Here is a 17,330-nt window from a genome sequence, read left to right as displayed (position 1 = left end):
TGTTTGAACTTTGAGACATTATTGAGATTTCTAGATAATTCGAGTCACATGTGAGATTTGTGGGCTCTTTTTGCCTCTGGAAAATAAATCTGCTCTCTAGGAAGCATTTGAGACTTTAAAAGAGAACTATTCCTATCCCTACATTCCTATGGGGATGTTTGACTGCAGGAGCAAGGACACACAGTCCATTGAAGTGAAAGAAGTTTGAGATGTGAACGAGAAAATCTGATCATGTGGAGGTGAGACAGGGAAGGAGGGAGGAAGGTTGTGAAAGATGTGAATGAAAGTTAGAATGAAGGGGGGGGGGCTAAAATGGAGAATACCGAAGGAGCGCAATGGGGAGAAATAAAGAGGCTCTCAGTCACCTCCCCCTCTTTCCTGTGGAGCTCAGCGAGATGACCCCAAAAGAGAGAGAGAGAGAGAGAGAGAGAGAGAGACAGAGTGAGGGAGGGGGTATGGAGTAAGAGAGAGGAACGGAGGATAGCAGAGGCAGTTGATGCACGCTCTCCTCAACGTCAATCCTCATGGATCTACAGAGCATTGTGGAACCGTGTGGAATAGTTTGGTGTCTTGTAAGAGATCCAGAGAAGAGCAAGCTGCCATTGTGAACTAAGGATGCCATCTGTGTCTCTTAGCCTTCCTGCTGCACTGGCCGGCCATGCACGTACCTGGGTCTGCCTGTCCTGCATGTTCTGGGTGAGTCCACTTGTCTGGGGTGGGTTGGTTCCTTTTCCAGGATTTTTTTTAAAATTAGATCATGGCTGGGGAAAAGGATCCTTGTTTATTTGACCATATCTCAAATAAAGATATGTGTTTTGCTTGACCTAGATTGATGTTTCGTTAGATGTTAACTGTTGCTTGACTGTTTACTCTGTGTTGTGCTATTAAAGGAATAGTTGAAGCAAAAATAGTTTATCTGCCTTTGGGTCATTTCAACCTTGAATTTTCTTTCTTCTTCTAAACACAGATGTAAGGCAGAATGTCCAGGCTGCTGTTTGCCGTATAGTGAAAGTAGATGATGATTTACAAGGTCAAGCTCCAAAAAGCTAAATTATTTAATGAAAGTTAAATATTACTATTTGTGCTATATTCCAAGTGTTCTGAAGCCATACGGTATATCTGTGTGAAGAACAAACCTAAATGTATGTTGTACGATAATCTTCTCGTCACAATGCGCTATGTGTAGAGCGCATTGTGTCAGCAACCTCAGAGACATCAACTATGAGGATGAATCGGAGTTTGCACTTTCCCTGTAAGATTAAATTTTTACTCCATTAACTATTATTTTTATGGTTGGGATTTGGGTTAGGGGGTGTGGTTAATAAAATATGCATTCTTGTTGTATCTGTAGTACATCATTTAGAACTTGTTCGCAACTCACTTTTAGTGCCACCCTGTGGACATTTCATCCAGATCAAAGATCAGTCTGAGCTCTCAAATCTTTGTGGTTAAGTATATTCAGATTTGCAGTGTTGTGACTGGTCATGTAACATGCGAGAACCAATAGCATCAAACTTGGTGCAACACATCCAAAGGTGCCATTTTTGAGTTTAACATAAGCGCAAATTAGATTTGGGAGTTTATCAGTGAACAAGGGCTTACAATTCTCTTTGTTCCTCACACAAAGCTATCATATGACTGTATAAGCACACAAGTCATATGGACTAATTTTATAGAGTTTTTATGTTATTTTTGGAGCTTGACATTATAAATCACCATTCACTTTTGTTGTATGGAAAAGAACAGCTTCTGAGGCTTCATTGGGATGAGTAAATTATGAAATATAAATTTTTGGAACACAATATAAGAACTTATCTACTTTTCATTTATGTCCATTTTGGAGTTTGACAGATGTGATCACTATGAACTGTAATTGAATGGAAAAGAGCTCACAACTTTAAAGATGTCTTTTTGTTTAGTTGAAAAATAATTATAAATAAAAACACGCTAGTTTTGGAACAACATGAGAGTAAGTAAAATATTGCAGAATTCTTATTTTTTAGTGAACTACTGTATCGCATTAGCACTGACACTGGTGGAATCTGCTTTGCAGGTATGAAGACTTTGTCTACAACTGAAGATTTCATCATATAGAGACAGTAAATGTAGGAAACAGGCATTCAAAATGAAACAGATGTGATTTATTTGCTAGCTGCATCCAACATGAAATCCCTGAGACAAACTCTGAACTTGGCAAGAGTTTGATTAGCTGCTGAGGAGAGATGACACTGTGAATGGAAAGAGACCTGCTCTGTACTGATATTGTGTCAGCATAGGACAAAATAGAAGTAACAGAAAAAGAGTAGGCAATATTTAATACTTTAAAGCTTGAAATGCACTTCCTCTTCCCCTGAAATATAAATGAACCCTCTGAGAATTTTTGGGCTAGCTGGGCTGGACAGTCTCTTGACCATACTTTCCTTGAAAGTACCTTGAAATGATGGTATTTGAGTAATCAACTGTTGCTGTTTTCAACCGGTTTTACTTATTTACATACAGTATTTCTGCATGAAACAGGATTTTTCACAAAACAAATGTAGTGTGGGACTAACACTGGATTTTGCCGATGGTGGAAAAATATGATAACCTTATAGTCGGCTCCAAATCAAAAGTAACAGTCAATATTTGGTGTGGCCACCAGCTGCATTAAGTACTGCAGTGCATCTCCTCCTCATGGACTGCACCAGATTTGCCAGTTCTTGCTGTTAGATGTTACCCCACTCTTCCACCAAGGCACTTGCAAGTTCCTGGACATTTCTGGGGGGAATAGCCCTGGCCCTAGCCCTCACACTCTGATCCAACAGGTCCCAGACATGCTCAATGGGATTGAGATCCAGGCTCTTCGCTGGCCATGGCAGATCACTGGCATTCCTGGTTTGCAGGAAATTACGCACAAAACGTGCAGTATGGCTTGTGGCATTGTCATGCGTGACGGTCTTGTCAGGATGAGCCTGCAGGAAGGGTACCGCATGAGGGAGGAGGATGTCTTCCCTGTAACGTACATTGTTGAGATTGCCTGCAATGACAACAAGCTCAGTCTGATGATGCTGTGACACACCACCCCAGACCATGATGGACCCTCCACCTCCAAATTGATCCCACTACAGAGTACAGGCATCTGTGTAACGTTCATTCCTTCGACGATAAACGTGAGTCTGACCATCACCCCTGGTGAGACAAAACTGCGACTCGTCAGTGAAGAGCACTTTTTGCCAGTCCTGTCTGGTCCAGCTATGGTGGGTTTGTGCCCATAGGCAACGTTGTTGCCGGGGATGTCTGGTAAGGACCTGCCTTACAACAGGCATACAAACCCTCAGTCCAGCCTCTCTCAGCCTATTGCGGACAGTCTGAGCACTGATGGAGGGATTGTGCATTCCTGGTGTAACTCAGGCAGTTGTTGTTGCCATCCTGTACCTGTCCCACAGGTGTGATATACTGATCCTGTGCAGGTGTTGTTACATGTGGTCTGCCACTGCGAGGACGATCAGCTGTCCTTCCTGTGTCCCTCTAGTGCTGCCTTAGGCATCTCACAGTACAGACATGGCAATTAATTGCCCTGGCCACAACTGCAGATCTGCAGTCCTCATTCCTCCATGCAGTATGAATAAGGCACGTTCACACAGATGAGCAGGGACCTGGGCATCTTTCTTTTTGCATTTTCAGAGTCAGTAGAAAGGTCTCTTTAGTGTCCTATGTTTTTAGAACTGTGACCTTAACTGCCTACTGTCTGTAAGCTGTTAGTGTCTTAATGACCATTCCACAGGTGCATGTTCATTAAGTAGACATTTTGTTTAACATACTTTGTCAACTAGACTTATGTTCATCGTAGACATGTTGCAACATGCTTTCCTGATGTTCTTTGCTAAAAAAACATGTTTAAAGATGCAGGGACGAGACTAAACTGACATAAAAATAGCGCCTTTGGGACCCAGAGTAGCTGCTACGTCCAGCCGCGCCACCACAATTTAGAATGTACATTTGCCAGATTAAAGATTTTGTATATATACTGTATATTTCATTAGATGAGGTTTTATGTTATTCATAAGATATGAAGTTGGAGACACAATGTATGTGCAGACGGTCACATTTTTTCTTTGCATGCCCTCGCTTCAATTTAAATGATTTAATCAAAATAACAAAATATGTGTAGACGTGAGGATAAAAATTGTCAATGATGAAATATTTTTGATACAGCAAAGAATAAAAATAGAATAAAATATAGAATTTATATATAGATATAGAATGAAAAAAAAAAAATCACAATAGATTTTTGCAGATAAACAACAGTTCCTAAAATGAAACTATCGGCACCAATTACTCTGCAAATTTGATATATCAGTATACCTGTAATGGAGCTTGATTTCATTGAATTGGAAAATGATTGGCTCCTGAAAAGTGGATGTGATATATCAGAATAGAGCCAAGTGGTTGGAGATTAGGTATTTGTAAAATGTAATTGATAGATGTTGATAAAAAATATTTTGGAATAACGTGGATCAATACATTGTGCACAATAAGACCTACAACGTGTACTGTATTAAGTAAATAGAGTACATTTTTATTTCATGTTGACTTCAAGCTATGCCTGAGGTTGGCTGAACATAGCCTTTGTTTTTATTTACAGTGCATCTTGGAAATTAAATAGTTAAAGTTTGGCACTCATGTTGAGTGCGGCTCTTGTCCAGAGACCTCAGAGACAAGATGTGCATACACTCCGGCTCTCTGCCACACAGCCAATTCAAATATTGACACATCTTGAGCTGTCTAAGAGGTCAAAGAGCTTATTACAATGATCAATGTCCATTAACACTTGCTAGATCAATCAAGACCAAACATATGACCCTGTGCAGTGTAGAAGTGAATTGCTCTCAATGAATATAGCACCTCACCAGCCTACTATTTTTCATACAAATGAACAGCTACACACATACCCATCTATTCATCACATTCTCTGGAGACGGTTGTGCATGAAAATCACAGGAGATTAGCAGTTACAGAAACACTGAAAAACCAGCCCACAATCATGCCACGGTCCAAACCACTGAGATCACGTTTTTCCCAATTCTTATGGTTGATGTGAACATTAACTGAAACGCCTGACCCATATATGAATGATTTTATGGATTGCATTGCTGCCACACAATTGGCTGATTAGATAATCACATGGAAGATTGTTGGTGCCAGATGGGCTGGTTTGTGTATTTCTGTAACTGCTGATCTCCTGGGATTTTCATGCACAATAGTCTCTAGAATTTACTCAGAATGGTGCCAAAAACAAAAAACATCAAGTGAGTGGCCAGAAATGCATTGCTGATGAGAGAGGTCAACAGAGAGTGGCCAGACTGGTTCAACGGACAAAGTCTACGGTAACTCGGATAACCGCTCAGTACAATTGTGGTAAGAAGCAATGCTATTCTGAGATGTTTGTTGGCACTGTTTTGGCTGCCCAAGGGGGGTCTACACAATATTAGGCCAGCCGATATTGTCAGCCAATATTAGCATTTCACTGCTCAGATATGAAAACCTTTCTTCAGAACATATAATGCAGAAAACAATGCTTGAATTGTTGTCATAGTGTAGTTTGTCCAGCAGAGCACGCTCCGACTCCATTGTTTACAGAGCTGTGCTGACGGTGGCTCTGCAGAAAGGGCAAAGTTAAGCAGTGCAGAGTTAAGTGGTGTCTTCTCTGTAAGTTGCTAACTATTTTGTGAAATACATACTGGAAAGTTAATAAACAATGACCCCATCATTTTCCATTTTCAATATATCTAATGTAATGTTAACCCTGTCCCTGACAACCATGTCACTCATGTTTATCACATCTATTTGCTGTTAGCCAGCTATAGTTTGTCAGTGCAGTCAGTAATGTAACAGATTGAAAGGTAAACATCAGAGCATCTTTTTGCAGCTCAGCTGACAATGGTGTGGTGGTGGATTTTGTCTATTGAGTGTTGATTTCACGCTATATTTTTAGTTGGTGAGACGCAATGCTGGAAAGTAAATAAAGTCCATCTTTTACTCAATGAGCTTATAGCTAACTAGCTAACCACACAGCCGCTTTCATTGCTTGTCAGCTGAGTGGAAGCTAATGTGTAAACATGTATTCACCAAACTGTTTTGTTCAGGATTCACAGTTTGGTATCCCCATCAACTAAACAATTCCAGTTGCATTTATAAAATATAATATTTAAAAGTTTGAAAGTTTCCCCTGAACTTGTATAGCAGAATACAGTGTAACACCACTGCTGCTGTTTATCTCTAGTATCGGCAGGTGTAAATGCTTCTTGTTTTACAACCTGCCACAAATTGACTGGCAGTATTAAAATAGTCCGCATTTGACTCATACTAAACAGTACTGATGTTTATTTATCTATTTATTTTATTTTTATTTATTCTTTATTTAAATGGACTGCAACTGACTGATACTGAACATACAGTACTGATGTTTATTAAGCTATTTATTGTATTTTTATTTATTCTTTATTTTCTCAGTGTTCATTTCTAGAATTTGTTGACAATGTATAATAATAATGTTGAATATTTTTTGCTAAAAATATTTGTTAAAGATAGAGTACCTTTGCATAGTCATATTGGTGCAAAATCAATGAACAATCCACATAGAAAAGGTCTGTTTTCATTCCAGCTCTAAAATGAACCAGTGAATTTTCCACCTCTAAAATCAATATCATTCTCAAAAATCCCATATCGGACGGGCTCTAATATATATATATATATATATATATATATATATATATATATATATATATATTATATACTGTATATCCATATTGCCCAGCCATAGTGTTATAGCAGAGCACCATCTGGAAAGTAAAAGAGTGAGTTACAGGCGTGAGGGAGTTCTGCCAACCCCCTTGAGTACATTAAAAGGCGTTTAGCCCTTCTCTGTTGATTTATGATTTCAGCTTAATTCCAGCCCCTTTTACACTTCACTGGGCAGTGCTGATCTGTAATCCCTGCTGTCAATTCTGGGGCTGCTTGATTCTGGAATGTCTCCAGTTCCCTGCCTCTTTCCTGATCCCCTGGTTTATTATTTCCATAATATCTCACTGTGCCCTCTGGTTTTTCCTATTTCTCTCAGTCTCTTTCCCTCCCTTCCATAGCCTCTCACTTAATCCTCATCTCGCTGCTTGCCAGTTTTGTAATTTATTTTATATTATTTTCCTTTTTTAGAGCCTGAATTGGTAAAAGTTAAAAATGCCAAAAGTGTGCATATCTACACTGCCCAGACTAGGGGGTGTATGATATAATGTTGCATGGGAGGAGTGTTATTGCGTGTTAACATTTAGAGAGAAAACGAGAAATAGCTTGTTAAAGTTTTTCAATCACTTTTCCATAAATATAGTAAATATTTTATTGCACTAAAAAATTGAAGATTTTTCTATAGCACTGAACATATCTGCACTCGTTGCCTCTTTTTCCCCGCATGTGCGTAGACATGATGAGGCGCCACTTTAGTTATCGTTGTTCCAAAGTGCCTTTTAGACCATCGTTTTTTCCTTCCAAATTTAGCTTTATTAATCAGCATGTTACAATCATATAAAAATTTTTTTAAATGACATTCAGCATCAAACAGACATTTCCATCAGGTGTATTTCAGAAACTGTATGTACATACCATATAGTCATATTTACTGAAATATATATAACAGTAATTAATATATTAATTTTAATAGATTCAATCCTTAAACTGAGAATAGAGAAAGGAATTAAACTCCATCTTGTTATATCTTCCTTAATTTTTTATATAAAGGCAAATAGTTGCATTTAGATTATTTTGAAGATCTTTTGGCATATAAATGCCCAGATATTTAAAGGATTCTGTTTGCCAGGCTAACTTTCAATTTCTCTTTTTAGGCTATAGTTATATGAAAGTTACTGAGTTTTACCTATGCTAATCCTGTGTCCTGACAATTGACTGTATTGTTCAAATGATTGCATCAGTTTAGGTAAAGAATATGTTGGTTGCCCTAGATAGATCAAAATGTCATCCGCATAACTGGCCAGTTTATGCTCTGTCCCCTTAATATTAATTCCCCTGATATCTTTACTTTGTGTAATTTACTGAGCTAGTGGCTCCAGATAAAATGCGAAGAGTATCGGTGACCATGCACAACCCTGTCTTGAGCCCCTTTCTAGAGTAACACTATTTGATAAATATCCATTGATTTTAATCCTGGGAGTTGGATTGTCATATAATGCCTTTATATAGTTTTAATAATTGTGTCATGTAAACCAAATCTGTGTAAAACTCTGTAAAGAAAAATCCAGTTAACCGAATAAAAGTATTTTTCAGCGTCCATGCTTATTACATACTATTGCTTTGCTTTTATTTTTTTGTATGTGATCATGATGTGTAGTGTCCTTCGTATATTATCTTGTATGTCGTTGTTGTATAAAACCTCTCTGATCATTATGTGTCAGCGTGGGCAGGATCTCTTCTAATAATTTGTCCATGATAGAGTAGGGCTGCTCCATTATGGCTAAAATCATAATCACGATTATTTTGGTCAGTATTGAGATCACAATTATTTAACACAATTACTCAGTGACTTTGGAAACATCATGCATTTATTGAACCTTTTTTTTTAATTGTCTTTTTAACAGTGGATTTCCTTGAAATGAAAACTGCACTGGGTAGGGGAGGAGGCTTATACTTTTTTGTTACATATGGTAGTCAAATAAAGAAATGCCTCCATCGCCATCATTTACAGCATTGGTGCTCACACTTCTATGGAATGAGATCTACTTTTCATCATGCTATTGCAGCAAGATCTACCATGTACAATAAAGACTATACATTATCACAATACCGCAATTTAAGTAGTCAGTAGTGAAATTTGATTTCAGTAGTCTCAATTCCAGCTTCAAAACCACGACAAATAATAACACAAACCCTTTTTCCATAATTCCAAATTAGTTAAAGTTCTTAATTATTCAAGACTAATAATCAGTCGGTAATAAAATAATAAAAAACAGCTATGAATAGAAATTGATTAAAAAATTACAAATTAAGAAAATTCTGTGCTTTTTTTAAATGTTTTTAACAGCAGTAGGCTATCAAGTATTCAAGTAAACATTCAAAATGAAGTGCAACATAAAAGTACTACTGGCCTTCACTGTATGATTAAAATACATTCATTCTTTTTCTGGGGAATTGTCCCTGTAAGAAGTGCACTGTAAGTCGTTTTGAATGAAAGCGTCTGCAAAATGCATAATTGTAAATTGCATTAGCGTGAGCATTTTTGGAACACATGCACATGTTCAGCATACACACATACACCGCCTGTCAATCAAACAGGGTGCAGCTGTTACATGATCACTAGCAAATCAACGTTCTCTGGATTACTCTCTAATAAGTGACACAGGCCTAGGCTATCACAAATATAGCCGGTTATTTTTTTGTTATTTTAATCAGTTTGCTTGTCCGGTCAGGCAAGAAAAATTCTCTTTCACTTGGCCTTTCAAAAATTCAAAAAGCTTTAATGTCGAACCCTGATTAAATAGTGTACTCAACATTCTCTAACAATTTTTTCTTCTGCATTATTGCTCCTAAAGTTAATGTATGTTGTTTTAAGGAGTTTTAGATATTATTTTGGAAAACAAGTAAAAAAAGACTAATCAAAAACAGTGATGAGCATCCCAGTGCCAGAGTGTGCATCAGCCGGGAGAAGATTTAATCTCTTCCACGGTCACTTTATGCAACTCATATTCGTGGCATTGACCGCACAGTGAAATGCCAGCTTCGGAGTTCATTTTCATAACCCGCTTCCTTATTATTTTAACTTTAATAAATTATGCTTTAAAGATATTACACCGTGGTGTTTCGTTGCGTTTTATCTCGATTATCTTGTTTTCATAATTGTTGGAAACCAAAATCGTAATTGAAAATAAAATTTGATTGATCGCCCAACCCCATGATAGAGATAAAGAGTCTATAATCTACATTGAGAACAGATATTGGTCTATATGACCCACATTCCATTTTGTCCTGGCCTTTTTGCGGTATAGCTGAGATTATCGTCTCCTTCCAGCTGGGTGGCGTTTGCCCTTTTTTTAAGACCCAATTTAGTGTGAGGAGTATGACAGGAGTTCTACATTTCTCAGTTTTAAATTCCTTATACCACTCTGCCGTATAACCGTTTGATCCTGGTTTCTTGCTTAACTTAAGCCTAATAATTGCAGTTTTTAATTCTCCTTCACTTATGTCAGCAGTCATCCTTCTATTTTGTTCTATGTTTAAAGTGGGTAACTCAGGGAATTCAGGTAGGTGTGAATTTGAGTTATACTTCCCTGGAACTTTAGAGTATAGAGGTTAATAAAACACTTCAAAAGCTTCCTGAATTTCACTTATCATATTTTTTGTCATCAATTTTGTTCTTGGGTCCCTAATCTATGAATTGTATTTTCAATTTCCATGCCAGTATTTTTATAGACTTAGATCCACTTTCGTAATGTGTCTGTGTCAGAAACATTAGAGTTTTCTTGGTTTCTTGTGTAGCTAAACTATTAATTTAACTTCTAAGTTTTCTACTTTCTTCAGTGTATCCTGTGCCAGAATGAATTTGTGCCTTTTTTCTCGTACCTTCAACTTATGTAATTCCTCTAATGTTTTATTCCTTATTTTTTTCTTAGATGAAGGTATTGCTATAATTTTCCCTCTTAGGACAGCCTTCGGAGCATCTCACAGAATAGGAGGTGAAACCTCTCCATTATCATTAAATTCTAAGTAAAGACTAATTTATTTTTTAAATTGTTCCTTAAAATAGGGATCATTGAGTAGATTTGAATTTAGTTTCCATGTAGTATTCTTTGGTCGCAGGTTAAAATTGACAGATAAATATAGGTGCATGTTCACTTAAATCCATTGTCCCAATTTCACCAATTTCATCCATTGTCCCACGTGTGTATTTTGTCTTTATCTTTTCCAATGTTATGAAATAGTCTATTCTTGTATATTGAGAATAGGCAGAAGAATAATAAGTGGATTCCCTTCTGATAGGAAAAATCAATTAGACCAACATTCTCAAAAAGTGTGTTAACTTTCTTATGTTGGGACATTTTTTCATAAGTTTTTCTACCAGAAGAGTCTAACTTTGGTTGTAAGTGTATATTTAAATCTCCCCCAAATATTAAGAGGCCTTCTGTTTCCGTTGTCATAATATTAATGATTTTCTGAAAGAAACTGATATCACTTCCTGGGGGTGCGTACATGTTCAATAGATTAAATGAAATACCTTCTATTTTACCCTTTACTAGAAAATATCTGCCCTCCTTATCTCTCATTTCAAATACTTTTTCAAATTTTAGGTTGCTTGAGATGAGAATAGTGACTCCTTGCCTATGTCCTGGTTTATATGAGGAGAAAAACAAGTTAGTGAAGCCCATTTTCTTTAGTTTTCAGCACATGAAGTCATAAGTAAAGAAGATGTGATTTCAAAGTTGTTGAGTAGATGAATCTGGGCTAAGCTAAAGGGAACATCTAGCTGTGGGGGAAAGCCTATCCTACCTATGGGCAGAGGGTCCCAAATGCAGCACCCAGAAAAAGAAATGAAAAGGTCTTATCATATTTATATCTTCTTATGTTCTCCCAACAGGATCTCCCTTCTTGGTCGAGTGGTTTATTTTCTTGTTGGTTCATCACTTTTATCATCTTGCTCAACACCTGTTCCACGTTTTGAACGCAATCTTTCACCATTTCAATTTGCATCTCTGCCTCTGCTATCTTTTGATTAACGTTGGTGATTGCAGAGATAATATCGTTTAGTTGTTGTTTTGTGAAAAACCTGTATCTCCTCTAAAACTTTTGTAAACCATCCCGCATCATTTAGTTGTGGGTTAGCGTTAGCTTCGCCATCTTGTGCCTGTGTAGGAGAGCTGTTCTCTGTGTCCCACTTACCGGACCATTATTATCTAGAAATTTTGTATTTGATGGTTTAAGTGTTTTTTTTGGAGGAGCTGTTATTTTAGGCTGTCATTCATGGTGAGATGTCACCGGAACTATTACGAGTCTTTAATAATAAACAAATAGATTTCTATTGTAATTTTGAGAAAATTAATCAGATATCATAATTTCTGGCATGGATGTCAAGGAAAGACAATAAAATTGCTGGTTGGTATCCTAGTCATTCTTACTTTAATGAAAATATAAAAATTGTCCATTCAGACTTTTACATTTTCTTAATTTTCTCTCAGGGGATACTCAGTCACAAGGGATCTATGGCCCATACTTAGGGATCGGACTGTAAAGAAATATAAAAATATAGTTTGAATGTACAAATATTTAAACATTCTGTACTGCTGTCATTATGCTTCAAAATGAACAGATGATCTTTTAACATTCATTTCCAGCTGCACTCAATTGATAAACTCTGTAAAATATGTTAATGTTTTGGTAGAAGATCCCTCAGACCCCGCTGCTTCGGCTGTCTCTGGGCCTCCAGTGCAGTATTGTAGAGACTATTTTGACTGTTTAGGATTTTTTCTTCTTCTTTTCTTCTGCCAACTAATAAAAAAAAAGTGCAAAATGTGAATGTGTATCATGATAAATATCGACATTGAACGATATGAAATAGAATATCGTGATAATATTTTTGGCTAAATCACCAAGCCCTATTTTGGACTGTCAACTTTATGCACCACACCAGTGCATTCTGTGTGCAATACCTGTGGGTTGTATTACTCGCAATATGGCATGTCTTCTCTGGTGTGTGACTGTCTTTAGACTCCGTGTTTGCTAGCTGAGGAGTTGGGGGAAGGAAGAGGTCACATCTAATGCCTCTTATGCAGTTCATGTCATCATCAGAAACTCATTAAAATCTTGGCGGCATTTGTAAGAGGCCTAACTGGGTTGTTTTACTGTGTCTCATGTGGTTTTCATCAGTATTTCAGTATCAGTATTCTTCTTTGTCATTCTTGTTTTTTCTTGGTAGGGGGCATTATTTGATGTAAGTTCAGATTGCAGTTCATAAGACATGCTTGTTGTGCGTCAATATTAATTGACTTTACTCCACCAGAATACTTGGCTTGACTAGAATGGCGTTTTTAATGTCATTGAATAAACTACACGATAGAGTGCTATGGTTAGTAACACATCACCATCAGTGGATTACACCAACAGTCAAGGGCCCACAGGCCCCAAGACGGAAGAGGTGATTGTGCATATAATGAGGTGTTTAGCAGGGAAGTGGTTACAGAGCCGACAGAGAGAATGATACAGAGGCTATACTTCGCCTAAACCATGAGGTGCTTCAACCTGTTTGCAATTATGTTTAAAGTGAAATGGCACCCAGACCGCATGACTGGGGCTTCTACATGGCCTTATGAGGGGTCTTGGAAGGTAACCGCCCATGTTTTGCTCCAATTATTCAGATTCTGCACCTTTTCTTCAAGCTGTTTGGAATGTTATCATAAAATAATGTCTACAGTTTCACATAGTATTTAAAGAAAATAGTCGTTAGGGCTGGGTGATATGTCTACAAAAATTACCTTGATATGTATTGATGACTTTCAGTATACTGTAAATCTTGATAATTATTTATTTGCTCCTAAATGTGATTTTGTTTTACTTTTTTGAAGTGGGGGAACCATAATTTCAACCGAACTGCTAATGTAGCCAAGTACATTCAAAATCTTTAATGCATAAAGTAAAAATCTATTTAAAAATGAATGAAGGCAGAGTTTCTAGTTTTTCACTAAATGGAAGACTGATTTAATAATGTATTTTATATGATCAATATACAAATAATTTGATAAAAATCAAAGCATTATTTACCTACATATATTTTACAAAAGATTTCTGTGAATTAAAGAGCTGTGTATTAAAACAGATTTACTGATTCAATTTGATTCTGATTAACAAGCTCTTGACTCGATTCATTTCAGTTTAAATTCGATTTCGATTAATATGGGTATATTGGGTCTTCTAAGTAACCCTTCTAGGTACAGTTCTAAAATTTGTATTTTTACAAATTATATTTTCATTTGTTTTTTATCCTATTGGTGACATTTTAGCTTTTAAAAAATGTTCAAATTCAATGTGTTCCATCAATAAATGTCTTGGAATTGCACGTGTTTATATATATATATATATATATACAAATGGGTTGTGTTGATCTTGTCATTAGACACACAGAACGAGTTAAACAAAATGTTTACTCTCAACATGCAGTGAAAGTGTCTCTGCTGTATACTTCACCACTATAATACTCAATCACTGCTAAGTCAAATCTGAAAGTTTACCAGTCAAATGGGTCGCATGCTTAACGCATACTTAACGATATCGACGTAAGCCAAATTAATTGCGCTTGTGAGAATATAATACTAACAACAATATTTTATCCAGTGTTATTATGTAGTAAATTAAGTGAAGGATTAGATTAGTTTTAAAGGGCTTTTCACACTTAACAATTGTTCACCCATTGTCATCCTTAACCCTGGGAAAATAATTTCCTGGGTTGTCTTATTTTATGTTTCAAACTGTTCATGCTTTAACCTGGGTTAAGGTTTCAAACTTTACCCTGGGTCAATATTCTTATTTGCATATTTGCAGAGCCAGTGACAATTATTGGATAAATACAGCTCACAACAAACACTCAATTTGTCAATGGATCTGCTCTCCTGTGGAAATGCCGCCAAGCATCAGCTTTGTTTGTCTTTCATCTTCTGAAACATACCATGGAAACACACGCAAAAGGAATACTGTCTCTTTATCACAGCAGTTATTGTGTTAGCCATCACTGTTTGAAATTTTAACGGTTTCTCTCAGGTGGAGAATGTAAAAAGTGCATGAACATTTCAGAGACTGAACAAAATGCATTAATATCTAATGAGGTAAGCACTGAGGCAAATTATTGGTTATATTTTACTAAACAACACCACACCGTTTCACACTGTATACTTTCGGCACCACAATGCAGGGTTAACCCTACAAATGCCGTGCTAACCCTGCTCCAGAGCAGGGTTTCATAACCCCAGGTTAAAAGCAGCACTAACCCTTTTTCAAAATTACAAGTGTGAAATGTTGTTTTACCCGGGGTTAAAAGTGGGATTTAAAAAGTCAATAACTCAAGGTTAAGCACAGTGTGAAAAGCCCTATAGAATACAAATGTATTTTTGTCATTGTCTTATTTGAGTCCCCTTTATCTGGAGCCTATATTTTTCCAGAAAACTGAAAGTCTTGTTTTTAATTATTATAAAATATTTTACAAATAGGGAGGCACGGATACCACTTTTTCTCTTCTGATCCGATTCCAATATCGGAAATCTCAGTATCGGCCGATGCCGATACCAGTGTTGTGTTTTTGCATAATCGGTTTATAATATCTTTACATTATTGTGTGGAACTAATTGGGAGTACTCTTTAATAAGTAAAGAAACACAATCATCTAACTACACATTATTTCAATATAAATGTATAGCTTATTAAGAAACACTTTATTATTAATTAGTATACTGGATAATGTAGCAGCAGCATTAACAGTAATTCCAGTCTTCAAGTGTTCAGTAGAAAAGAAAGCATTTAACATTTTTTTTTTTTTAAATGTCTGAACTTGCATCTGGACTTTTTTCAGACCTCTTTTTTGTTCAATTTAGTTGTAAGATATCAGTCCACTTTTCATTCACACAGTTATTTTTTGGAACCCATTCAACTTATATATTGTTATAAATTGTAAACAAATACTAATGATGACAATAAAGTAATAATAATAATAAATTGTTATCAATATTATTATTATTGAATTTTAATTTCAAATACATCAGTATTATATTTAAATTGTGCACTTTTTAAAACCTCACGCTTTTATTTTGACATTGTGAACTCTTCAGGAAGTCTTTTATGTGTCTGTTTGTAGGCAAGTTCACAGTAGTTTAATTCGCTTCTTATTCAAATTCTAGTAAAATGCACTTCCAGGGCCATTCTAAATGCATATTATAAGTGAACCGAACTATAAAGCATCTACATCTAAGATGCTGTTCTTGAGTAGCGCTCAAATAATGCGCACCGCTGTGAAGGCTAAAAATAGCCGCGAGTGCATCACCAGCCTGTGCGTGAATTTGTGTCAACAGAGCAGCACCATTCACGCACCAACACGCTGGTGCATACTATATATTTACTTATTAAACACAGCCTTTTGTGATTCACAGAGCTATTGCACGTCTTCAAGTGGCTTTGAATAAAATGAATGAGTCATATGAACTGCTTTAATGGTGTTTCTTTAATGTAATTTTTTGATCTTGACAGTAACGAACATACTAACTAACAGACTAGTAACAGACTAATACACAGTATCGGATTTGGATCGGGCTTGACGGGCCGATACACAATCTGTCTAAAAGCTTCGATCCAGGTATCGGATCGGTGCATCCCTAGTATGGAACACAGAAAAATGCATCACCAGTTCACTCTGAAGAACACAAAGAACATGTATTAATGGAATCAAATAGCAGCCAATTGCAGTTTAATAATCACATATGACCACTTTGCGATTTTGTTATTATTTTGATTAACAGTGCTGCCCATAAGAGTCATGAAGTTGTCCTATGACACGCTTAATATATCAACCAAATAAAAATTCTATCGAAATTTGTGATGTTGCTTTATTTTATATTGCCAGCAAAATCATCTTAGAATATAAGATGAATAATTATAAAGAGTGAATAATACTAGTCAGTGTACAGAGTATACTGCACAGTATTCCATTCCAAATGGAATAGCCATAACCCAAAGTTACACCAAGTGATCTTGAAGACCATATCCATTTCAATTCCACATCAGGAATATGACTCACAGTTTAGGTCATATCCCAGGACCCTTTTTTAGCTGGTGAAGAAAAGTTGAGTGTTTTGTTTTTATTGGCGTATCATATATTGGTCCATGTGATTCTGATTTTGTGTCCTCATTTCTATCCTGGGACATCTGTAACTGTCTCTCCAGGTGCCTGTTGTGCTCCACTGCATTTAAAGTTTGGTGGTCCCACAAGACTCTTATGAGACTACCGAATAATTCAAGATGAAAAAACCATGGACAGGTCTGGGCAATTAATAGTCAAGCATCTACAACCCCTGTACTGGGCAGACCTGGTACTAGTTTTCTTATTGTGCATTTGAGCCCAGTGTGAATCACAGTAATTGGCACAATTTACGGTGACATGCTGTACTTTCTACAGAGAAATGTAAATTATTGGCGGTGAAATTCTTTTCACTCTGTACAAACGTAAAGAACAGATGGTGCTTGTAATGGCCCTCATTTATTTTTCTGAATTGCGCAAGCTGCAATATTTATTTTCATGAGGGATACATGTCACCGCAGTC

The 17,330-nt window shown here is 36.6% G+C and overlaps 1 protein-coding gene across 6 annotated transcripts in view; it reads left to right on the top strand.

Annotated features, from left to right (window-relative positions):
• tns1b (tensin 1b) overlaps window positions 1-17,330 on the top strand; it is a 343,137-nt gene that overhangs the window by 78,874 nt on the left and 246,933 nt on the right. Inside the window, exon 1 of one of the 6 annotated variants that reach the window (XM_052147961.1) lies at window positions 491-696. The exons of the other annotated variants lie outside the window; for them this stretch is intronic. Within the exon in view, the coding sequence (XP_052003921.1) occupies window positions 616-696 (81 nt within the window). The 5' untranslated portion in view covers window positions 491-615. Of the gene's footprint in view, window positions 1-490; window positions 697-17,330 lie in introns of those variants that run through there. 6 annotated transcript variants of the gene reach the window in all.

Source organism: Xyrauchen texanus, chromosome 18 (assembly GCF_025860055.1).
Source record: "Xyrauchen texanus isolate HMW12.3.18 chromosome 18, RBS_HiC_50CHRs, whole genome shotgun sequence".
NCBI classification, from domain to species: Eukaryota; Metazoa; Chordata; class Actinopteri; order Cypriniformes; family Catostomidae; genus Xyrauchen; species Xyrauchen texanus.
The sequence above is the reverse complement of the archived record's forward strand: the minus strand, read 5'-3'. Positions and strand labels throughout refer to the sequence as shown.